This window comes from Ranitomeya variabilis, chromosome 8 (assembly GCF_051348905.1).
Source record: "Ranitomeya variabilis isolate aRanVar5 chromosome 8, aRanVar5.hap1, whole genome shotgun sequence".
NCBI classification, from domain to species: domain Eukaryota; kingdom Metazoa; phylum Chordata; class Amphibia; order Anura; family Dendrobatidae; genus Ranitomeya; species Ranitomeya variabilis.
Window position 1 is genome coordinate 11,482,669 of NC_135239.1, and position 25,831 is coordinate 11,508,499.

Below are 25,831 nucleotides of genomic sequence, written 5' to 3' on the forward strand. Positions count from 1 at the left end.
CCCTCTGGCTGTTAGGACCTGCTGCTCCTCTGGCTGTTAGGACCTGCTGCCCTTCTGGCTGTTATGACCTGCTGCCCTTCTGGCTGTTATGACCTGCTGCCCATCTGGCTGTTATGACCTGCTGCCCTTCTGGCTGTTATAACCTGCTGCCCTTCTGGCTGTTATGACCTGCTGCCCCTCTGGCTGTTATGACCTGCTGCAGAGGTCAGCCACAGCCAGACTCCGGTTTTTAGCAGCATTCTTCAGCAATCTTAGCCTGAATAATAATCAAAGCAGAGAGAAGAGTTTATTGATAGAGATACACCTGAAAGCAGAGTTCACATATGAACACCAGCTACACTATGTGGATGCGGCAGAAAGAGGAAACTGTCACCGGCTTCCACCAGATTATTGAGGAGGCGGGTGCTCAAGAATCATCCGGTGACTGTTGAAGACCGGCAGTGAGATCTGTGGCAGTAGTGTTTAGCTTTCCGTTTACACAGTAAGCCACATACTAAATGCAGAAGGTCTCCATGTCCGAACTCCAAGACGTCCCCTCTACTGATCCAAAAGCAGAAGAAAAGTTGCCTCCAATATGCTCAAAACCCTAGAAATATCCACAGAAGTTCTGGGATTCTGTCATCTGCAGCAATGAATCAAAGCTGGAACTTTTGCAGCTGGCGGATCCGCGGTTTCTGATGTTCTTGTTTTCCTTGGTTTATTGCAAACAGCAGAAAGTTTGTACATTTTCGTAATAAACCAAATTGACAATCAGGAGAGAATACGTTTGATTCTACAGCTATAAATGTGACGTTCCTCGGCTATTTGCTCAGATCCCGGCAGGTACAAGATCTTGCTTGTTCATCAGTTTAAAAGTCCAAAAACGTCCACATGACCCGGATGACCGGTCATATAAAAGACGAGGCTCCGCACTGACCCCAGGCACTCGGCACCATGCTGGGCATCATACTGGCCCTGAGTCTGGCTGCGGCTGCGGCTGGTAAGGGGAGAATTCTTTACCTTTTATTAATATAATCTAGAATATCCGATGTAATCTCACGTAGTTCTAGAATATATCAATAGTCAAAAGAAAAAGGCAACAATTCATTACCTTGTGTTTGTGTTACAGGAAGCCGCCAACTGCAGTACGGTAAGCGTCTGACTACTTGGTTTCAAAGATTGATTTTTTTTTACAGTGTTGTCATAAAAACATAAAAATAACATTTTCTTTAACTTCGCAAACATTTTATTTTGGTGCTGTATTGTTGTATTGAACATTTTCCTTAAAAAAATGTCTTTGTATAAATAAATAATTAGCATAAAATAAATACTTTGTAATTTATCCACAATATTTGATGATCTGGCACCGATTGGGTTTTGATTAAAGGGATCGTAAGTGGTGAAAACAATGAAGGAAGGGTTAATAACTCTGATAAGGGATGAGCGGAGCCGTGGAAGTTAGAATTCTGGTACCCGGCCCGAACTCTATTTCAAAGTTCAGGGGCCAGAACTGTAACCGAACTTGAACCAGAACCCAAACCTCATTGAAAACAATGGGGACCCGAACGTTTGTGCTGGAATATATTCTGTCTGCAGCAGACTTCCCCCGAAACACCGAGCATTGCAGCTGACACTACGTGTCTGGGACGAACCCCAAACTTTAAAATTCGGGCTCTCACATCTCTAAATATGATACATTGTTAATAGTAAAGAGGTTGCCAATAGCAACCAATGAAATATTATTTTAGACCCCCATAAATCGGTACAATAAGGGGGTCAGCAGCTTGTCTGGATAGATGGCGACATCTTGTTATTCCGTGCTCCCATTCAGATTTATTCAAGTGATTGAGATGAGCTGCTGCCCCCATAAACACAATAAAGGGGACCCTAAACCTAACGTATTAAGGGGTTTTCTAGTTTCTTACCTTTCTGAGAATTTTGTTAAGGACTCGACTTTCAGACAATACAATTTAACTGTTATAGCGAAACCCTGGGCAGGCTGCAATTCCCATCATCACCACTGGATGGCCCCATATAGACTATGAGGCCCCGGTTCATCATTTGCAATCTTTTTGAAGTCACTTTTCTGTTTTTGTCTAGTGACATTTGTTGATATTTTCTTCAACAAATTCCTCAAAAGTGACCTTCATTTTTTTCTTTAACATTTTTTGCTTCAACTTTTTAGTGCAAAAATTCAAGTGTTCTGCTAAAACGTTACAAAATTTGTAGGGGTGGATTTAGGTGCACACAGCATCAATCCAGGGGGGTCTGGAGAGCATCTGTGCAAAAGTTTTGCCACTTTTTTGAAAAGTCGCAATTGATGAATCGGCCAATTGCGCCCACAATGGTGAATATAAAAGAAATAGGTGGAAACTAATAAAATAGATTTAAAAAATGCACAAAATAAAAGATAAAATAAAATAAAAAATAAAAATAAAATAAAATAACAGGTGAAAAACAGCAAAATCTGGGCAGAACAAGGCCAGTGCAATAATGCTCTGGATTCATCATCGTTGTTTTTTTTTATTCAGTTTTCTTTTTTGTCTTGTTTTACTTCGTGTCGTTTTTCAAGACAAATTGTTCAAAATGGCTCTCGCAGGTTTATGAATTTTGAACAAAATAAAAAATGCTTTTTATTTTTATCCTTTTCCTTTTTTCACCTTTTTAGAGCAAAAAGTTACAAAATCTGTTAAAATGTTGCACGCAGTTCTAACATTTGTGCGAAAAATTCTGATGTGCAAAACATTAATGCTGGGAAGTGGGGGAGGGGACTGGAGGACAGTTGCCCAAAAATTGTGCATCTTTTTTAAATAATGAATCATACCCATTGGAGCATAAACGTCTCCAGGCGGAGTACCGCAGAATCATCAGGTGGTTGTAAGGTCTATGTTGCACATAGCACAGGTCTGATCATGTGCCCATTATGATTGCCAGTAAATCTTGTTACAATGTAGCCTTTATGTAACTTTCTGGAGGGTGAAACTGTGCATAGAACTATATAGCAGCAGCGCCACCACCTGGCTGTAAGAGAGAATTACAAGCTAACGTAAAAGCAGTAGGGCGCCATGACTGCATCTGGCAACAAGACAGAATATAATGCCAGAATTAAGAGTAAGCTCCACATTCACTGCTGTCCTGTCACCTACCACAACCCCCTGCGTGTCCTGTCACTTGCCGTAAACCTGCTGGGAGTTGTAGTTTTGTATCCGCTCCACAGTTTGGAGACTTTTCTGAACAACTTAGAAATCATATACCATAAAATATGTTTAATCCAGAATCAATGGATCCTGATAGGTGTCGGATTATCAGATATTCTATATATATATAAAACTCACTGGGATATAAAATCGTCAGTAAGAAGTAAGTCAATAAAAAGGAAAAACAACTTCTGATTTTCTTTGCTGAAGAAATCCAGATTATATTACAGTTTAATGCTTTTAAGTATTATCAAATGTTGAATTATGGCCTCTTTCACACGTCCGTGTCTCTGTGTGGTGACAGTTTTCACACGTACCGGAGACACTGACACACGTAGACCCTGGGTCTGTGCACAGGTCAGTTTGTTTCCATGGACCGTGTGTCCGTGGGCAAAACACGCCGACATGTCCGTTTTTTACCGTCAGCACGGACGGCAAAACGTCCCGCACGCATGCACACGTAGAACACACATTGACATCATCTGTGTGACACAGACGGCCACCGGGGAAGAAGCGTTACAGTAAGCGCTGTTCCCCGGCGGCTGGTGCTGAAGATGGCTCTCATCATTCTCCCCTGCTCTGCCAGCGAGTGGGGCTTTTGGGACTATTACTCCCATCATCCGACGCCTGCTGCCGCCACAGCACCATCTTGGTGGAGACATTTTTTTTCCCTCTAGCAAAATGGCGTCAGCGGCGCCTGCGCAGTAGCATGCATGGATTTCCGATAGATACTACTGCGCAGGGACGGCCGGCGCCATTTTGAAAGATAATTTTTTTTCTGAATACATGTATATCACCAAATAAAATTATTAAATGGATATTATAGATGTGATCATGCTGCAGCGCAGGTGCCACCGCCTGCCTGCTGAATGTGACTTTTTTTTTCAAAACATATATCGTATATACTCAAGTATAAGCCGACCCGAGTATAAGCCGAGACCCCTAATTTTGCCACAAAAAACTGGGAAAACTGTGTTTTTGAATATCCATATTGAATCAGAAGCCCCATATAATGCTCCATACAGTTCATGATGGGCCCCATAAGATGCTCCATACAAAATACATCCCATATAATGCTGCACAAATGCGGATTATGGCCCCATAAGATGCTCCATACAGTCATTTGCCCCATGTAATGCTCCACAAATGCTGATTATGGCCCCATAAGATGCTCCATACAGACATTTGCCCCATGTAATGCTGCACAAATGCGGATTATGGCCCCATAAGATGCTCCATACAGACATTTGCCCCATGTAATGCTCCACAAATGCTGATTATGGCCCCATAAGATGCTCCATACAGACATTTGTCCCATATGCTGTTGCTGCAATAAAAAAAAAAATCACATACTCACCTCTCATCGCTCAGGCCCCCGACACTTGCTATACTCACCTGCTCCCCATTCCACCGCCAGCCCCCGCTACGTTCCCCGTCCACTGCACTGACTGCTCAGGCAGAGGGTGGCACGCACTAATCGCGTCACCGTGCCCTCTGACCTGAGCGTCAGTGCAGAGGATGCAGAAGACGCAGCGGCGGCCGGTGATGGTGGAATGGGGAGCAGGTGAATATCGCGCACTGCTTATACTCACCTCCTCCTGGTGCGGTCCCTGCTTCTCTGGCGCTGCAGCTTCTTCCTGTAGTGAGCGGTCACATGGTACCGCTCATTACAGTAATGAATATGCAGCTCCACCCCTATGGGAGTCCATATTCATTACTGTAATGAGCGGTACCATATGACCGCTCACTACAGGAAGAAGCTGCCAGCGCCGGGGAACCAGGGCCTGCGCCAGGAGCAGGTGAGTATGCTTAGACAGCTGCCACTCCACCTCCTCTGCTGACCCCTGGGAATGACTCGAGTATAAGCCGAGAGGGGCAATTTCAGCCTAAAAAAATGGGCTGAAATTCTTGGCTTATACTTGAGTATATACGGTAATATTCAGTATGTAAAATAAGGGGCGGCTGACTGAGGGATCAGTGACTTGTCATAAGCCATCAGTATGAATAGCTAATCAGAGCAACACATGAAGCCCCGCCCACGGCCCCACCCACAGTCCCACCCACTTTTCCACCCACAGCCCCGCCCCAGAGCACGAGCATATCATTAACTCAAAACTGCATATAAAGATTACACAACAACCACAAGACGGATTTCCTCACCAGGTATCAGTGTATTCAGTATAACGGCACCGACCTGACACTGTCTGTAGTTACTGGGCACAATCCTGCTGACAGGTTCCCTTTAATGAAATTCTGCAACCCTGCAGTGTCCATGATAGTTCTAGACTTTCTGTCTTGGTGACCAGGGTATAAGGGGTAATATTTCTCCTTGTTGTGCCTAGTTATGTCGGAATGAGGAGACTTATAAGCCGTGCAATGCTCTTATGGGAAATTAAATGTTCAAATTGTCTCTTCAGAGAGGAAGAGGACTAGAACTCTAACGCCACCTACTGGAAGCCACAATCCTAAGCCCCTTAGACCCAGTCTTAAGCCTCCCACCTAGGCAAACCAGATCTCATACTTTGCACTGATGAGGGGCAATACCCCGAAACACAGTGTCTGTAAATTAAAATTCTGATTTTCCTTTTATCCTGAGTCATGTGACGAGGCTCGTTCTAGGGTCGATATTGACTTGTAGGATTGCTACTTCCAGTAGGCGGCGCTATAGAGTTTTAGTCCTCTCTCAAGAGGCAATTTGCATATTATTCTTGGTGACCACAAATTCCTCCATAAAGTTTTATGATCCGAGATGTTTATAAGAAATTGCATCCGGAAAATAATGAATATTTTCATCCCTGAACATATGAGAAATTCTACAAAAAAGAAAGGCCACATGAGACATCAATGCTTCACGCCATGTGTAATCCATACCTCATAACTGTCTCACAATATCAGGAAGGCTCCTGATAAATGTCACACGTCAACGGCGCACTACATGTCCCAGAATGTTCACTGCCTCTTAACCCTTCCCGACATCCACTGTCTGTATGTGATGCCCCAGGGTCCTGGTCATCACAGTGACATTGCTTTCCTCACGGGGAGAGTGATGTTACGCTTGAAAGCGATGAAGGATATCTCTCTATCAGGTAATCACAATGCACACAACATGTTCACACTCCAGGCCAGAAGGGGGAGCTCTAAACCTGGTTTAGGGTGAACTCCCCTATAAATACATTCTGATCTGGAGGGAAGTGTTGTGAATTTGCTTTTTGCTCCCTCTAGTGGTTACTAGTTTTTTGACTCTGGTTTTTCTGTCATTCCTTTTATCCGCACCTGGGTCGTTAGTTAGGGGTGTTGCTATATAAGCTCCCTGGACCTTCAGTTCAATGCCTGGCAACGTAGTTATCAGAGCTAGTCTGCTGTGCTCTTGTCTACTGATCCTGGTTCCAGTTATATCAGCTAAGTCTGCCTTTTGCTTTTTGCTATTTGTTTTGGTTTTGTATTTTTGTCCAGCTTGTTCCAAATCTATATCCTGACCTTTGCTGGAAGCTCTAGGGGGCTGGTGTTCTCCCCCCGGACCGTTAGACGGTTCGGGGGTTCTTGAATTTCCAGTGTGGATTTTGATAGGGTTTTTGTTGACCATATAAGTTACCTTTCTTTATTCTGCTATCAGTAAGCGGGCCTCTCTGTGCTAAACCTGGTTCATTTCTGTGTTTGTCATTTCCTCTTACCTCACCGTCATTATTTGTGGGGGGCTTCTATCCAGCTTTGGGGTCCCCTTCTCTGGAGGCAAGAAAGGTCTTTGTTTTCCTCTACTAGGGGTAGCTAGATTCTCCGGCTGGCGCGTGTCATCTAGAATCAACGTAGGAATGATCCCCGGCTACTTCTAGTGTTGGCGTTAGGAGTAGATATATGGTCAACCCAGTTACCACTGCCCTATGAGCTGGATTTTTGTACTCTGCAGACTTCCACGTTCCTCTGAGACCCTCGCCATTGGGGTCATAACAGTTTGCCAGGCCAGTATTAAATGTTTAATGCGTTGCAGAAGAGGGATTATAAGAAAGAAGATTCTGAGTTTTTTTTTTTTTTTCTTCTTCCCCTTTACCTCAGAGTGGCTATGCTTGCTGCAGACATGAATGTCCAGACCTTGATTACAAGTGTGGACCAGCTGGCTACTCGTGTGCAGGGCATACAAGACTATGTTATCAGAAATCCTAGGTCAGAACCTAAAATACAGATTCCTGAACTGTTTTCCGGAGACAGGTTTAAGTTTAGGAATTTCGTGAATAATTGTAAATTGTTTTTGTCCCTGAGACCCTGTTCATCTGGAGATTCTGCTCAGCAAGTAAAAATTGTTATTTCGTTCTTACGGGGCGACCCTCAGGATTGGGCTTTTTCGCTGGCGCCAGGAGATCCGGCATTGGCTGATCTTGATGCGTTTTTTCTGGCGCTCGGTTTACTTTATGAGGAACCCAATCTTGAGATTCAGGCAGAAAAGGCCTTGCTGGCTATGTCTCAGGGGCAGGACGAGGCTGAAGTGTATTGCCAAAAATTTCGGAAATGGTCCATGCTGACACATTGGAACGAGTGTGCACTGGCCGCTAATTTTAGAAATGGCCTTTCTGAAGCCATTAAGAATGTTATGGTGGGTTTTCCCATTCCCACAGGTCTGAATGACACTATGGCACTGGCTATTCAAATTGACCGGCGGTTGCTGGAGCGCAAAACCGCAAATTCCCTCATGGTGTTGTCTGAACAGACACCTAATTCGGTGCAATGTGATAGAAAAACCGCAAATTCCCTCATGGTGTTGTCTGAACAGACACCTGATTTAATGCAATGTGATAGAAAAACCGCAAATTCCCTCATGGTGTTGTCTGAACGGACACCTGATTTAATGCAATGTGATAGAATCCTGACTAGAAATGAGCGGAAAATTCATAGACGCCGGAATGGCTTGTGCTACTACTGTGGTGATTCTACACATGTTATCTCAGCATGCTCTAAACGTATATCTAAGGTTGTTAGTCCTGTCACCGTTGGTAATTTGCAACCTAAATTTATTCTGTCTGTAACTTTGATTTGCTCACTGTCATCTTATCCTGTCATGGCGTTTGTAGATTCAGGTGCTGCCCTGAGTCTCATGGATCTCTCATTTGCTAAGCGCTGTGGTTTTACTCTTGAACCATTAGAAAATCCTATTCCTCTTAGGGGTATTGATGCTACACCATTGGCAGCAAATAAACCGCAGTATTGGACACAGGTTACCATGTGCATGACTCCTGAACACCGCGAGGTGATACGTTTCCTGGTTTTACATAAAATGCATGATTTGGTTGTTTTAGGGCTGCCATGGTTACAGACCCATAATCCAGTCCTGGACTGGAAGGCTATGTCAGTCTCAAGTTGGGGCTGTCGTGGTATTCATGGGGATTCCCTGCCTGTGTCTATTGCTTCCTCTACGCCTTCGGAAGTTCCGGAGTATTTGTCTGATTATCAGGATGTCTTCAGTGAGTCTGAGTCCAGTGCACTGCCTCCTCATAGGGACTGTGACTGTGCTATAGATTTGATCCCAGGCAGTAAATTTCCTAAGGGAAGACTGTTTAATCTGTCGGTACCTGAACATACCGCTATGCGTTCATATATCAAGGAGTCTCTGGAGAAAGGACATATTCGTCCGTCTTCTTCCCCTCTTGGTGCAGGATTCTTTTTTGTGGCAAAAAAGGACGGATCTTTGAGACCTTGTATTGATTATCGGCTTTTAAATAAGATCACTGTCAAATTTCAGTATCCTTTACCGCTGTTGTCTGACTTGTTTGCCCGGATTAAGGGTGCCAAGTGGTTCACCAAGATAGACCTTCGTGGTGCGTACAACCTTGTGCGCATTAAGCAGGGTGATGAATGGAAAACCGCATTCAATACGCCCGAAGGTCATTTTGAGTACTTGGTGATGCCTTTTGGGCTCTCCAATGCGCCTTCAGTTTTTCAGTCCTTTATGCATGACATTTTCCGGAAGTATCTGGATAAATTTTTGATTGTTTATCTGGATGATATTTTGTTTTTTTCTGATAATTGGGATTCGCATGTGGAGCAGGTCAGGTTGGTCTTTAAAATTTTGCGTGAAAATTCTTTGTTTGTCAAGGGCTCAAAGTGTCTCTTTGGTGTACAGAAGGTTCCCTTTTTGGGGTTCATTTTTTCCCCTTCTGCTGTGGAGATGGACCCAGTCAAGGTCCGAGCTATTCTTGATTGGACTCAGCCCTCGTCAGTTAAGAGTCTTCAGAAGTTCTTGGGCTTCGCTAACTTCTACCGTCGTTTTATCGCTAATTTTTCTAGCATTGTGAAACCTTTGACGGATATGACCAAGAAGGGCTCCGATGTAGCTAACTGGGCTCCTGCTGCCGTGGAGGCTTTCCAGGAGTTGAAACGCCGGTTTACTTCGGCGCCTGTTTTGTGCCAGCCTGACGTCTCACTTCCCTTTCAGGTTGAGGTGGATGCTTCGGAGATTGGGGCAGGGGCCGTTTTGTCGCAGAGAGGCCCTGGTTGCTCTGTTATGAAACCTTGTGCCTTTTTCTCTAGGAAGTTTTCGCCTGCCGAGCGAAATTATGATGTGGGCAATCGGGAGTTGTTGGCCATGAAATGGGCATTTGAGGAGTGGCGTCATTGGCTCGAGGGTGCTAAGCATCGTGTGGTGGTCTTGACTGATCACAAAAATCTGATGTATCTCGAGTCTGCTAAACGCCTTAATCCGAGACAGGCCCGCTGGTCATTGTTTTTCTCCCGCTTTGATTTTGTTGTCTCGTATTTACCAGGTTCAAAGAATGTGAAGGCCGATGCTCTTTCTAGGAGCTTTGTGCCTGATGCTCCTGGAGTCGCTGATCCTGTTGGTATTCTTAAAGATGGAGTTATCTTGTCAGCTATTTCTCCGGATCTGCGACGTGTGTTGCAGAGATTTCAGGCTGATAGGCCTGAGTCTTGTCCACCTGACAGACTGTTTGTCCCGGATAAGTGGACCAGCAGAGTCATTTCCGAGGTTCATTCCTCGGTGTTGGCAGGTCACCCGGGAATTTTTGGCACCAGAGATCTGGTGGCCAGGTCCTTTTGGTGGCCTTCCTTGTCAAGGGATGTGCGGTCATTTGTGCAGTCCTGTGGGACTTGTGCTCGAGCTAAGCCTTGCTGTTCTCGTGCCAGCGGTTTGCTCTTGCCCTTGCCTGTCCCGAAGAGACCTTGGACACATATCTCCATGGATTTCATTTCTGATCTTCCGCTATCTCAGGGCATGTCCGTTATCTGGGTGATATGTGATCGCTTCTCCAAGATGGTCCATTTGGTTCCTTTGCCTAAGCTGCCTTCCTCTTCCGATCTGGTTCCTGTGTTTTTCCAGAACGTGGTTCGTTTGCACGGCATCCCTGAGAATATTGTGTCAGACAGAGGATCCCAGTTCGTTTCCAGGTTCTGGCGATCCTTTTGTAGTAGGATGGGCATTGATTTGTCGTTTTCGTCTGCTTTCCATCCTCAGACTAATGGACAGACGGAGCGAACCAATCAGACTTTGGAGGCTTATTTGAGGTGTTTTGTCTCTGCTGATCAGGACGATTGGGTGACATTCTTGCCGTTGGCTGAGTTTGCCCTTAATAATCGGGCTAGTTCCGCCACCTTGGTTTCGCCTTTTTTCTGCAACTCTGGTTTCCATCCTCGCTTTTCTTCGGGTCATGTGGAGCCTTCTGACTGTCCTGGGGTGGATTCTGTGGTGGATAGGTTGCAGCAGATCTGGAATCATGTGGTGGACAACTTGAAGTTGTCACAGGAGAAGGCTCAGCGCTTTGCCAACCGCCGCCGCGGTGTGGGTCCCCGACTACGCGTTGGGGATTTGGTATGGCTTTCTTCCCGCTTTGTTCCTATGAAGGTCTCCTCTCCCAAATTTAAACCTCGTTTTATTGGGCCTTACAAGATATTGGAAATCCTTAATCCTGTATCTTTTCGTCTGGATCTTCCTGTGTCGTTTGCTATTCACAATGTATTTCATGCGGCCGATTTAGTTCGTGCCTTTCATGCCGCTCATCCTGATCGCCCTGGTGGTCGTGGTGAGGGTTCGGTGACCCCTCACTAAGGGGGGGGTACTGTTGTGAATTTGCTTTTTGCTCCCTCTAGTGGTTACTAGTTTTTTGACTCTGGTTTTTCTGTCATTCCTTTTATCCGCACCTGGGTCGTTAGTTAGGGGTGTTGCTATATAAGCTCCCTGGACCTTCAGTTCAATGCCTGGCAACGTAGTTATCAGAGCTAGTCTGCTGTGCTCTTGTCTACTGATCCTGGTTCCAGTTATATCAGCTAAGTCTGCCTTTTGCTTTTTGCTATTTGTTTTGGTTTTGTATTTTTGTCCAGCTTGTTCCAAATCTATATCCTGACCTTTGCTGGAAGCTCTAGGGGGCTGGTGTTCTCCCCCCGGACCGTTAGACGGTTCGGGGGTTCTTGAATTTCCAGTGTGGATTTTGATAGGGTTTTTGTTGACCATATAAGTTACCTTTCTTTATTCTGCTATCAGTAAGCGGGCCTCTCTGTGCTAAACCTGGTTCATTTCTGTGTTTGTCATTTCCTCTTACCTCACCGTCATTATTTGTGGGGGGCTTCTATCCAGCTTTTGGGGTCCCCTTCTCTGGAGGCAAGAAAGGTCTTTGTTTTCCTCTACTAGGGGTAGCTAGATTCTCCGGCTGGCGCGTGTCATCTAGAATCAACGTAGGAATGATCCCCGGCTACTTCTAGTGTTGGCGTTAGGAGTAGATATATGGTCAACCCAGTTACCACTGCCCTATGAGCTGGATTTTTGTATTCTGCAGACTTCCACGTTCCTCTGAGACCCTCGCCATTGGGGTCATAACAGGGAAGAGGGTGAGTTCAGTTCAGTCTGAGAGAGACAGAGGAGAGAGCAGACCGACATAGAGTGTCAGAAGGTCTGAAGGGGCCCTGTAGTCTGAGGAACTACAGCCCCTGGAGAAAGAGAACAGAAAAGGAAAGAACATCGTTCAGTGAGTGAGAAGGAGAGCGAGGCACAGGAGAGTGACATCAGGGAAGGACAGCTGCGAATGAGCTATCTCCCTGTGATGCACAGATTACGGCTACGTTCACACGATCCTTTTTTTGCTGCGGATCCGCAGCGGATTTTGCACTGCGGATCCGCAGCCGTTTTCCATGCAGGGTACAGTACAATGTAACCCTATGGAAAACTCCAACTGATGTGCCCACTATCCTTTTTTCCGCTGGAAAATCCGCGCGGATTTTCTGCGGAAAAAAAGAAGTACCATGTCAATTCTTGCTGCGGATTCCGCTCCTGTTTTCAACATGCACCAATAGGAAAGTGCTGTTGAAAACCCGCAGAGGAATCCGCAGAAGAAACAGTCGGAAAATCAGCAGTGCAGTTTTGCACTGCGGATTTTCCAAAACAGGACCTGAAAAAAAAAGGACCAAAAAAGGATCATGTGAACGTAGCCTACCGGTAGCCAGAACACCGAGGTTGTGAGGGACTCTAAGACTTACAGCAGAAACTGGCAGGACAGCTGAACTGCAAGTTACCTGTCCGCCTCAATACCCAGGAGGCACGGTGACGCATAGAACCCGGGGCATGCTAGAGTCCCTGTAAAAAGGCTCGAGTCACCTGTCATACGGGTTTGTGTCCTAACCTACATGGAGACAGAGAGAAGAACTGTGAGGACCTTATCAGAAGCCATAGGCAGTAAGGGACTATAACACCACTGCTAGAGGAAGGCTTTTAACTCCACCTGGTAAAGGGGAACTCTGGATTCGCTTCCAAGCCGGCCGGACCCTGCCTGCCCTGTGATCTGGTGCCCTGGACTGTGGCTGCCTGAAGTTTTCAGTAAACCAGGTAAAGAGACTGCAACCTTGTGTCCTCGTTCCTTACTGCACTCCTCACCATCTCCATCTACACACCGGGAGCCCTGGGGACACACTTTTCCTGTAGGAAGTTATACCATCTAGCTGCCATAACATCACCCCAGAGGACCCCTTTAAGCAGCGTCGGTCCCTACTGACCGAACACCACAGGTGGCGTCACGAACAAACTTTATTCCTAAAACCCCTTTAAAGACTTTCCCTTTTACATGGGCGCCCAGGGCCACGGACCGGGTCGTCGCCACCGTGACATCCCCCTGTGAGTATTGACCCTGGTACCGAGTACCCCACGGCCCTGGCGGGCGAATTTTTTTGAACCACTAAAATATAAATAAAAATCTAAGTTTGTTGTCACAGTGATTGTGCTGATCTCTAGTCAGGGTCATTTTGCCAGATCCCGGGTGGAATGTATCAGGCTGGAATTCACGTTTGGATACAATTGTAGCAAATTTTCAGGTGTGAGAAAAATTAGGTCTGTCCAGGTTTTCTATCTGTGAATGTAAAGAAAAAATGTCCAATTCACTCGAGATGAAAAGTATATTAAAAAGTTTCAGAATACGGTACTTTACCACGAATTCCATTTTGCTATAGCCAATGACCAATGCAAAAAATTCACAAAGAAATGGGCAAGATGGGATCAACAATTCCCTACTCCTATCACATAAAATAATTGCCAAACTCACACTCACCAACCAATCAAATTAGATTCCCACTTGCCTTACTCTCCCACGGATCTATCAAAACTTTCAGCGAGAACCACTAGTTAAACTGTGTTTTCCATCTCTATCCATGTTACGTCATGTAATATTCATTATAGCTATGAATGTCATTAATAAATGCAGAACTAACTAACAAACTTTATACAATGTTATACATAAAAGTAATGTTGTCAGTCTGAACTGTTCAAAATTGTACATAGTTCCTGTTTAGAATCCCCAAATGTTACAGGGGATTCACCTACCCCTTGCTTCTTATCCTCTTCCCCCTCCCCCCCTCCCCACCCTAACTCATCCTACCTATGTTTAAAGATCAAAATCTAATAAAATTATTTTGAAACAGAATACGGTACTTTATATCAGCAATGAATGACCTTTAATTGAATAAAGCATAAATCCCTTTAAATCTAACATATAATAAAGGGGGCGTCAGGTGATATTTTTGCAGAGATCTTAGCTAGAAAATTGACTGATGGAGGATCCAATGGAAGTTATCATTTGTTTTCTTTTTCAGAGTTGGACTTTGCTAGCAGTAAGACGTATATTTATGACTACGAGGGTCTGGTCTTGAGTGGTCTCCAGGAACAAGGCTTCGCAAAGTCAGGAGTGAAGCTAAACTGCAGAGCGGAGATCAGCGGGGCGACCCCCAGGCTCCGATTCCTTAAGGTAAAGAAAAGAAAAACACAAGTTTCTCATTTTGTTCAACTATGCGAGAAGAGAAAACTTTAATTTTCTGCTTTGCTTGCCTGAGCAGGATGCAATTACATCTATTATTTTAGGAAGTGCTCTTGATGCAATTTCAAACATATGCCAGATAGTTATCAACCAGTCATGGACTTAAAGGATTTGTTCTGCTTTCTGCTCGGCAACACAAAGGAAAATAATTTGAACTGAACAACAAACCTTTATTGGATCAATGCAATCGCTGAGAAACTGAACAGCAGACTATAATTTCATCATTTATTATTCAATCATCTGCTGTCACGGCTCGAGACCGTAATTGCAATGCTGAAATCTGAACTTATATACATAGTGCCAAAGTGTGCGCGTACGTGTGTGTTTATATGTGTGTGCACGTGAATGTGTATGTTTACTTTATGTCTCTGTGTATATGACTGTGGGTATGTGTGTCTGTGTGTATGCATGTGTGTATATATATGTGTGCATGTGTATATGTGTGTCTTCATGTGTGTGTGTGCATGTATATGTGTGTGCATGTATATGTGTGTGCATGTATATGTGTGTGCATGTATGTGTGTGTGTGCATGTGCGTGTGCGTGCATGCAGAGGTGCATCTAGCCTTTCCTGCACCCGGGGCAAAGGATCAGTTTGGTGCCCCCCCCAACCTCTACCATTTGAACCTTAACTCTAATGAAACTGTATGACCAAGCCAAGGTACATTCCTGAATCCCCATTATGTTAAAATAGGTACCAATAAAAGTAAAATTAATTGAGACATCAGTAGGTTAAGTGTTTTTGAATATCCATATTGAATCAGGAGCCCCATATAATCCTGCAGAAACTTTGATTATGGCCCCATAAGATGCTCCATACAGACACTTGCCCCATTTGCTGTTGCTGCGATAAAAAAAAAAAAATCACATACTCACCTCTCCGTCGCTCAGGCCCCCGGCACTTTCAATATTGACCTGCTCCTTGTTCCAGTCGTCGCTCCATCTTCAGCACCGACGTTCAGGCAGAGGGCGCGCACTAACCACGTCACCGCGCCCTCTGACCTCAGCGTCACTGCTGAAGATGGAGCGGCGCCGGAACAAGGAGCAGGTGAATATCGTGCAGCGCTGCACTCCCCTCCCCGTTATACTCACCTGCTCCTGGTGTGGTGCAGTCCCTGCTTCCCCGGCAGCTGCTCCCTGTACTGAGTGGTCACCATTACCGCTCATTACAGTAATGAATATGCGACTCCACCCCTATGGGAGGTGGAGCCGCATATTCATTGCTGTAATGAGCAGTACCATGTGACCGCTCAGTACAGGAAGAAGCTGGGGCGCCGGGGAACTGGAGACCTGCAGGGACCGCGCCGCCAGGAGTAGGTGAGTATCTCAGTGTGGGGGCGGCAGAATGCCGCCGACGAGGAGCCTCCTTGGACCGCCGCATCATCAGGCGGCCCGCTGGCGCCCCCTGTCGGCTGCGCCCGGGGCACATGCCCCGGCTGCTCCCCCCTGGATACACCACTGCGTGCATGTACATGTGTGTGCATGTGTGTGTGTGCATGTATATGTGTGTGCATGTACAGGTGCATCTCACAGAATTAGAATATCATCAAAAACTTTATTTGTTTATTTCTGTTAATGTTGATGATTATGGCTTACAGCCAATGAAAACCCAAAAGTCATTATCTCAGTACATTAGAATACTTTATAACACAAGCTTGATAAATGATTTTAAAATCTGAAATGTTCCCTACTGAAATGTATGATCAGTAAATGCACTCAATAATTGGTCGCGGCTCCAGTTGCATCAGTTACTGCATCAATGCGGCGTGGCATGGAGGTGATCAGCCTGTGGCACTGCTGAGGGGTTATGGAAGCCCAGGTTGCTTTGATAGCAGCCTTCAGCTTGTCTGCATTGCTGGGTCTGGTGTCTCATCTTCCTCTTGACAATACTCCATAGATTCTCTATGGGGTTAAGGTCAGGCGAGTTTGCTGCCAACCAAGCCCAGTGATACTGTTGTTTTTACACCCGGTATTGGTACTTTTGGCAGTGTGGCCAGGGGCCAAGTCCTGCTGGAGAATGACATTTCCATCTCCATAAAGCTTGTCGGCAGAGGGAAGCATGAAGTGCTCTACAATGTCCTGGTAGACGGCTGCTCTGACTTTGGTCTTGATAAAACACATTGTATATTTAACATTATTCACTCTTAATTAGTCTGAAAAACATATACGGTATGAGCAAAATTAGGAAAGCATAGCTGCTTCCTTGTAAAAGCAGCACCATAACCTGCCCACAGGATATGTCTGTTATTGCAGCTCAGCTGGATTGAAAGTAAAGGGGTCCCCAGTTCTACGACAGTACCTTGGTGACCTATTCTTAAGATAGGTGAATAAACTCAGATCAGTAGGGTACAAAATCTGACAACTCCACGATCAGCTGTTTGCAGCTCCCTCTGTAGCCAACAGTACAGAGCATAGCGCCATACACCGTTAGTGGCCATTTTGGGGTACTGCAGCTCAGATCATACTAAGTTCTGTAGGAACCGAGCTGTAGTACCGAGAACGGCCACTACACAGTAAATGGAGCTGTTCTGTTCCAGCTTAGTTCATTGCACACAGTTGGCTGCAGTAGGGGCAGCAAACAGCTAATAAATGGGGGGCAGATGATGGACCCCACTGATCTGATATTAATGACAAATCCCAAGGCTAGATCAGCAATATCAATGACTTGGACAACCCCTTTAATGAAGCTGAGCTGCAATACCTCACGTAACCTGTGGACAAGTGTGGCACTGTTTTTAGAGGGAACAAGTGACCCCTTTTTTCTATTCCTTGTCCCTCTGGTAAACTTGTGCATGCCATTAGTAAGAATTGAAAGCACATAGCGCAAATACAAAGGCAATGTTCTGTCCTGCCAGGAACCTCGCAGAATAAAAATGTGTAAAGTATTAAGGCTGAATGACTTCATGTTACCTGGCAGCCAGTTTTAATAGTAAAAATCCCAGCGCACCGCTGTTCTGTGCCGATCCAACATGCGTCTTCTAGTTATTGAGCCGAGCAGGTTTCCTAGCGCCCAGGGGTACGGCTGGATATATGGCGCTGTCTATCAACATTTACTAGGTGGAAAATACTTCCAGATTTCTAAAAAAAATAATTCCTACATTGGGAATTCACTTTAACCCAACGTCGGATTTCAACCAATTTTTTTTTATAGCATCAGATCTAAATAATTTAAAAAGTGATTTTTTTTTGTTGTTGTTTTTAAATTACTTTTTTATTTTTCTTTTACAATTTTATTTATTTTTTTTTAGATTCATAAAATTGAAATTCAGGAATATAACGGAATCTGGCCGACAGATAAGTTCACGAGTTCCAGTAAACTCACTAGATTATTGGAAAAACAGCTGGCTAAACCGATTAAGTTTGAGTACAGCCGCGGTCAGGTTGGCGATCTGCTCTTACCGGACGGATTATCGGAGACTGCCGCTAATATTCTGAGGGGTATCGTGAACATTCTGCAGCTCACCATCAAGAAAACCCAGAACACCTACATATTGCAAGAGGTCAGTTCACAAGTGCATTGATAGATTTTGCTTTTTTATGTTTTCTTTTTTTTTTACATTTTAATTTATTTTATTTTTTTTTTGGGGGGGGAACAGGCAGAGCTAATAAGAAAAAGCTGGAGTAAAGGGAAAACATAATTATTTATTTTAAATGGTGGACTCGATACTTAGAGAGGATGTATTACCATAAAATAACCTATTGTCTAAATCAGGGTTTTTGTTACATGTACCTGTAATAAAAATGTGGCAATTTTTTTTTTAACATCATGATCTATATTTATTAAAATTAATTAAAAAAAAATTAGAAATCTTGCAATGTTCACAATGGCCACCAGGGCTAATTTATACTAAGAATTCCTGTTGTTTCAGGAAGAATTATCAGTAAGACATCATCATTAGAGGCAGGATTGTAAAAACAGATCACATCTCTATACCCAGCTGATAATACAAGATCCCAATAGGTGATGTCACAGCTCACCTACTCCCCCCTCCTTTACAATGACCTTTGCACATGCTCATTAGATGCTTCGATACAAAAGATCAGGTCCGAGTCTCTTCATTGCTGCTAATATGCATGTGGATTTCCTGAAACGACAGGATGTTATGGTCCACAGTAGCCCCCAGTGGCCGATATGAGAATTGCAAGGTTATTTTTTTTATCACAGATTGTAATATAGAAAAAAAAATAAAAATAAAACTGTTGCCAAAATAAAAAAATATATATCAGATTTTTTTTCTGATTACACATTTCATAAGTATGAAGATTGTGGACCTCAATACAACATGTGCACCAGAGGAGATTTTACAGAAGAGGAGACATTATCTGGTCACTACGGACACATTGAATGGGAGCAGTAGGGGATCTGTAACGTGGGCACCTCTTCATCATTTTTTACCATTTTGTTAAGATTTTAAAAAGTAGTGGTTGAACAACGTTTATCAGAATATTTGGTCTCGCTGACATTTCTTTCACACATGAGCTGCAAGTTCAGAGCTCAGTGGGTGTCCCCCGTAAAGCTGATTTTTTTTTTGCCTTTTTCCTATTAACTATCTGACCTAACTTTGGCTGTGGTTGTAGCTTTTTATGCACTATAATAAGTACAAGTTTAAAAAAAAAAAATTTTTAAACAAGAGCAGCCTGATTCACAGTAAATGGCACGACGCATTAAGCAACATGGCAAATGCTCTGGCACCATCATTCTCAGAGTTGATGTTGATCATTACACACCATTACATCACACTCCAGCACAACTATGGCTGATTTATACATATCTACACTAGAGGTGCCCGTATAAATGTGGATTGAGTGCAAGGACTGGTCGGCAGCTCTCCCGACCCGAGTGTGGCACCCCAGGAGTCCTGTTGAAACAGTGGCATTGCTTCCCTCACAGGGGGTGATGACATACCTGGAGGCAAGGAGGGATCCCCTTAGCAGGTAATACATCAGCATGCAACACCTCTCCTACTCCAGACCAGAAGGGGGAGCTCTAACACCTGATTTCAGGGGAGCTTCCTGATATAAGTTCTGGCCTGGAGGCGGAGTTTGTTAGTCTGAGGAGGAGAGAGGAAGTCAAGGAAGAACCTGAGGAGTGGAGCTGTAGATAAGCTCACCTCAGGGCCAAGTGCTAGAGACTGGACGCCAGAGTCCGTGGTTGTGCGGGTGCTGAAGTCCCGGCAGCTAAATGCGGAGGACAGGGGACTGCAGGTCTCCTGGCCCATCACAACATGTGAAGGCACAGCAGCAAATGAGAGCCCGGAGCCACCACGAAGGAGCGACACCTGTAATAGGCTCAAGCTGCCTGCCATACAGACAAGGACTAAAGAACAAGAAGGAGCAGAGGACGGAGCACAGCTTTAGGCAGCAAGGACCTCAAAATACAGCGCAATAGGGAGGCCTACTCTGAGCTCACCTGGTTAGGTGGAGTTCAAATTGCTTCCAGGCTGCCCGGATCTCCATTACCATCTGTAATCATTGCTGTGGACTGCACCACAAACCGTGAGTAAAAGTGTGAGGACTGCACCCTGCTGTGTCCTCAGAGTTATTTACTGCACCATCCACTCTGCACTACAATCATCACTACTATCTTTCACATTATAAGTGCCCTGGGCCTTAGCTCCACCTGTGGAGAGCTGTACCAACTCTGCTGCATCACCATCAGCCCCAGCGGTCTCATTAAGCAGCATCGGCTATCCCTTGCCGAATACCACAGGTGGCGTCACTAATTATTCCCTTCTAAACTTTACTTCCCCTTTAATTGACTTTTATTGGATGCCCAAGGACAAGGATCGGGTCACTGCTGCCGTGACACATCCCTTTAAGAACCAGACCCGGCCCGAGTACCCCACGGCTCTAGCGGGCGTTCCTCAAGCGTGACAGCTTCATGTATTTCTATGCAGTCACGCTGAGGTCGGGAGAGCTGCTGACCGGTCCTTGCACTGTGTTCTGATTTCGGCCCGATTTATAGTGCCGTGTTGCTCCACTCAGGACCCCCATTCAGGACCCTCCTCTCTGCTCCACAGCCCTGATCAGCGCTATAGCATGTCTCTCCCTCTGGAGGACCCGGCATGCTCATTATATGGATAGCCTGCTGTTTTCTGTCGCTGTTGTGTAATTCTTCACTTCTCCAGTGGAGGCGCTGCAGAGGAATTGAACACTTACTCCCAGATTGACCACAGATTGTAGCTAATCACTGGGGGTCTCAGCACAAAGACATGCTGCGATTAGCTGATTTTTGATGGATTGTTCTAAGAAAAGACCTTAAAGAGGTTATTTTCTATGAATAACTCATGTAAAGGGGACAATCCCTTTAAATATAAAGTCGTAAATCATCCGTGAAGATAGTGGCCATCTTCAGAACTTGACTCGCTTGTGGAACAGCAAAGCTGATCGAGCCCCTTGGGAAACAGTTGTGGTGCACCATATGGGGTCATTACGAGAAGCGGGGGAACACATGCTGGTTAATGAGGGTGAGAATATGCCGCTGTGAATATATGAACCTTTGCCGCAAGAAAACATTGACACATAAGCGAGACAGTTCTCCATAAAGAAGGATTTGCGACTGCTCCGAGACAGATGTTATCAGCAGAATGTGAATGATTGGCGGGAAAAAGAAGAAAGCTTCATCTTGAGAGACTGAAATATGTTAATAAGAATCAGTCTTCTAAATCGGGGAATGATCTTTACATCAGCGCAAGGCGGGAGATGAAAACCTTTGAGATGGATGACTCTAAGGCGAGTGCAGAGGTCCATCCTTGAGATTCTGGGCAAGGAGCTTTCATCCGCAGCACAAGAAAGTCTTATTTGTAAGAATGGGGTCATCCTAGGGCAGAGGAACCTGGAGATATGATGAATGGAAGGCGAGGAACAGAAAAGGCGAGGTTCACTCATTGTGCGCGGTGCAATATGTATATGTATAGATGCTCATGAAGAGACCATTGTTATTCTGAGGAGACGTGATCGCCGGCGCAGGTCCTGATCATGGCTCCTTTCATGACTACAGAGAGGGCAAGGTAATAAAATACAAGGCACAAGTTTCAATTCTTGGCCACAGGAACATGTTTCTGAATAGACTAAAGACAATCACTGGCGCATAACGACAGAGGACATATCGGAATAAAGGGACATCGACAAGGTGGCGTGATGTGCTAAGACAACAGAAACTGGAAGTGAGCAAAACCAGGCCAAGTCTCTCACAATTTTACACAAGAAATGGATTCCCCCAAAACCATATTTTTTGTGATTTCAATTTAGTAGAATCAAGCAAAATAGCAGCCGACACATTTTTGCTTGATTGTCTTTAAGGCCAAAAAAGGAGTTAAAAAAAGTAAAAACATCATAATCAGGTTGTCCCTCACCTGTTCTGGTGTCATGGTTGTTTTCCCGGTCTTCCACTGGCTCGCTTTTCACTCTCCGGCTCTTGTCTTCTCTTCTGTCCTAACTCTTAATCTCCCCTTTTTCTGTCTGAGCCTTGAGTGGCATTATGGCATTTTAGGGCGAGACACAACACAACATTGCGTAAGGTCAAGTGAGCTCTGGAGGCACCTAATGGTGAAGAAGACCGAAGACATAAGAGAAGACTGGAGACGGAAGGAGGAAGCAAGCAGCAGATGACCGGGCGGGCAGGACAAGTGAGGGGCGAGCTGCGTGTATAGTTTTGTTTTGTTTTTTTACTCTTCCTTTTTTTATGCTCTGACCTTTGGAGACAGCTCAGAAAATAAGGAATAGTTATTACCATCAATTTACCGGTCAATTTCGAGAAATTGTTGCAAATCAAATTCTTGCACATTCATCTGTTATCGGCACTTGTCTAAACCAGACTTCATGGTCTATTAAAACCTGATGAACACCAATCTACCAATGCACCTGGCGGCACACCTGGGTAGATATGTGTCCAAACCTTTTCTTGGAATGTCGTTTGGTCCTCAGACCACAAATGAACCTCCATAGTCAATGTCAAGACATGGTGGAAAGTAATCTATGAGATTTCATTAAGGACTCTTAATTTCTCATGCTACATACTTGGATACATTATTTCAACATGATAACAAACTTCCAGACTACATCATGCACATCGCAACCGTTGAGTGCCCACACATAGACACTTACAGCATAAGTATCTCCTGATAGAGCATCACAAAATCATGGGTTTTTTTCAAAGTTGATAATTTCGGGCCACTCATTACAGGATACGTCAAGCCAAGAAGCTAAGTGAAGAAGATGAAGGATACATTTGTAGATGATGCTAAAGTGTAGTAAAATAGAATTGGAAATTTACACATTCTGATATTTTGTTAGTGACTGGCTAGCAATGGCTTGTGGAGCGTATGCCCATTGTGATGAGCGCCATCGAAGCTTGGAATAAGCCACTTTGCCTTAACCTAGTGATTTATGGTTAAACATTTTCCTTGTTCTTCCATCTCCAGTACAGACGCTTTGATCCTGCACTTTTAGGCAAGATCTGCTTCTTCTTGGCTTACAGAAAATTACTACATGGCTCCCAAACATGGTTCATTTTCACACGGTTCTCTGACATGATTTCTCAGGCTCCTAATAGCGGCATTTACCAGGCCTCAAAATGGATGCTTTATTTTTTAGATCCCCAACGCAAACAGTTATTTTTGGACTCTCCGTCACACTCGTCCACCAAACAATTACCAACGCTGAATGATATCTCCTTCTGAGAACCTTGTTAGCAATGAGGTGGTGACACCATTGGTAACAACAGTTGCCTGCAGGTTGTACCTCTCCATTGGGATCATGCTCATACATAAACCATACTTCCATGGTGAAAGGAGTACTTTGTTTTGGGGAGTTTTTGACTGCCAAAGAAAAAACTTTTTGCGTAAAAATCCAACATTTTTGAATGATTATATCTGAAGAGTTGACAGGTAGAAACAAGTAAAAATTAATCAAGCAACATATCATTATGCACAGAGCTCTATTCTGAGATACTTCACGAATCTCTCTTCTTCATAATTACATTTACAGGTGGCTTTGTATTTGGTTCAAAGTACAGATCTCACTAACATTGTGTTTCCTCACTAATAAAAGATGGAGAATCTTATTGAAGAATTCACAAGGACACCACGATGAGATACGCAGTAGATGGCTGAATAGAGCGTTGTGTGTTCTGGTCCTTAAAAGTAACAGAATGGAGTTGGGATATTGTAAATGAAGTATAATACATGGACAAAAGAACTCAAAAAACTACAAAGACGCTGTGATGTTAGAAACAGATTGTAGCACAAATACAGGTGGGAGATATCAAAGTGGAAACCTTGATCCGGTGGAGTGAATGGCGGACGTGAAGTCACTTATTTATGTAACCAAGCTATGTCCGCAGTCATGAATGATTGGGAGTTTGGAAAACAGAAACGCCGAGCATTGTAACGTGTAGGCAGCTAAGGGGGCAAATGTGGCGCGTGGTCCGGAGGAATAGTGGATGAAGCAGGAGGGGACACATCACCTGCCCAGTCCGGATTGGTGATGATCTGAAAAGCATTTGTTGCTCTCTGCTGAGTTGGAGTCCTTTGTTCTTTATCACACGTGGTGCTGCTGCGTTTTCTCATTTTACAAAAAGATTTTCATTCAATGATAAAGGATAAAGGAAGGGTTCCTTCTCATCATTAATGGAGGGTTCCTTCCAATCATTAAGAGAGGGTTCCTTCTCATCATTAAGAGAGTATCCTTCTCATCATTAATGGAGGAATCCTTCAAATCATTAAGAGAGGATCCTTCTCATCATTAATGGAGGAATCCTTCCAATTAATAAGAGAGGATCCTTTTCATCATTAAAGGAGGAATCCTTCCAATTATTAAGACAGGATCCTTCTCATCATTAATGGAGGAATCTTTCCAATTATTAAGAGAGGATCCTTCTCATCATTATAGGAGGGTTCCTTATCATTAATGGAGGGATCCTTCTCATGATTAATGGAGGGTTCCTTACAATCATTAAGAGAGGATCCTTCTCATCATTATAGGAGGATCCTTCTCATCATTAATGGAGGAATCCTTCCAATCATTAAGAGAGGATCCTTCTGATCATTAAGGGAGGGTCCCATCTAATAATTAAGGGAGCGTTCCTACCAATCATTAATGGAGGGATCTTTCTCATTGAGGAAGAGTTTCTTCTCATCATTTCGCAGGGTTCCTTCCAATCATACACAGACTGATCCTTTCCATCATATAATGCTCAACTTCTTCTTGTAATTAGTTACTTCTATGACTCACATCCATGACTATTGGCATGAGAGGCAGAAACATGGAGTGAGCCACAGGCTTCATCTTTGTGCATGAGGAAATATTCTCTCCCATAAACCCGATCAGTATTCACTTAGTTACAGGTATAACGCTTTTGTGTCTATGCAGATACTTTTCTTTATGCCAGTAAATTGCAGGTAAAAAAAGGAAGATGAAATATTGACTAAAATGTAACGGTACAAAACCAATTACGATAAATGGATTTTTGGAATAAACATCACAAATCAGTAATAACTAAGAGATATTTAATAATCGTAACAATCCGTGCAGTGAAGTGAACATGCAGTGGTTTATATAAAAATACCGCAATTGTTTTTTTCTGCAGTTAACCTGTAATAAAAGTCCATGTGAATGTAAATCGTACACGTCTGTATTAGCCCCTAGCTGCACTTCTGCAGGATGACAGATCACCAGGACACTGCAGCTTATTGGAGTAATCCTTATGGTCAGCGTCACTCGGGCTTCTCTGTCGGCAGTTTGGGGAGGCCGTGTTCTGCGCCCACCTGGCCTCATGGTCAGTATGGGGGGAGACTCTTCGTCCACCTCAGACGACCCAGTGGAGTCTCCAGCTACAGATCTGCTCTTCTCCAGTACAACTCAGATTCTCTGCAATTATAGTTCAGGCTAGATCCATTTTTGGGAAACTTTGGCAGTCTCTGGTTACACAAGGGAATCTCACAAAACAGAAAGGGTCACATTATTCCAAAATGCCTCTCCTTATGTAAATGTACACACCAAGCCCCTGCTGCGGCACCAACCTACATTCCTCTCCATCATGTCCTACCCGGACAGTCCCCAGTAGAGGCCAAGTGACTCTAGCCTCACAGCCGCCATGTCACCCATCTGCACCACTACTTAAAAGAGAATGCATAATGTTTTCTAGGTGCTGGAGACATAGTGTTCACAATGTGGCAACCACTCTTGGCCATTGATGTTCAGATTTAGAGGTATGGACAGTTGGTGGACAATCATTCATTTGGTTGCCCAGTGCCTACCCCACACCCATGCACGCTACTCTATAGTGAGTTTCCTTCTCCTTTTCTGATCGGCTCTGCTAAGAACTAATAGACCGGATCATCCGTACATCAATCAGTCCATGGAG

General features: G+C 44.3%; 1 protein-coding gene across 2 annotated transcripts in view; it reads left to right on the forward strand.

Moving 5' to 3' along the window:
- Positions 1-461: 461 nt before the first annotated feature.
- LOC143788284 (vitellogenin-1-like) overlaps positions 462-25,831 on the forward strand; it is a 112,326-nt gene continuing 86,956 nt past the window's right edge. Inside the window, exons 1-4 of one of the 2 annotated variants that reach the window (XM_077277825.1) lie at positions 462-979; positions 1,109-1,129; positions 14,247-14,398; positions 17,715-17,966. In XM_077277825.1, the coding sequence (XP_077133940.1) occupies positions 934-979; positions 1,109-1,129; positions 14,247-14,398; positions 17,715-17,966 (471 nt within the window). In that variant the 5' untranslated portion in view covers positions 462-933. Of the gene's footprint in view, positions 980-1,108; positions 1,130-14,246; positions 14,399-17,714; positions 17,967-25,831 lie in introns of those variants that run through there. The other variant, XM_077277826.1, reaches the window with a different exon arrangement.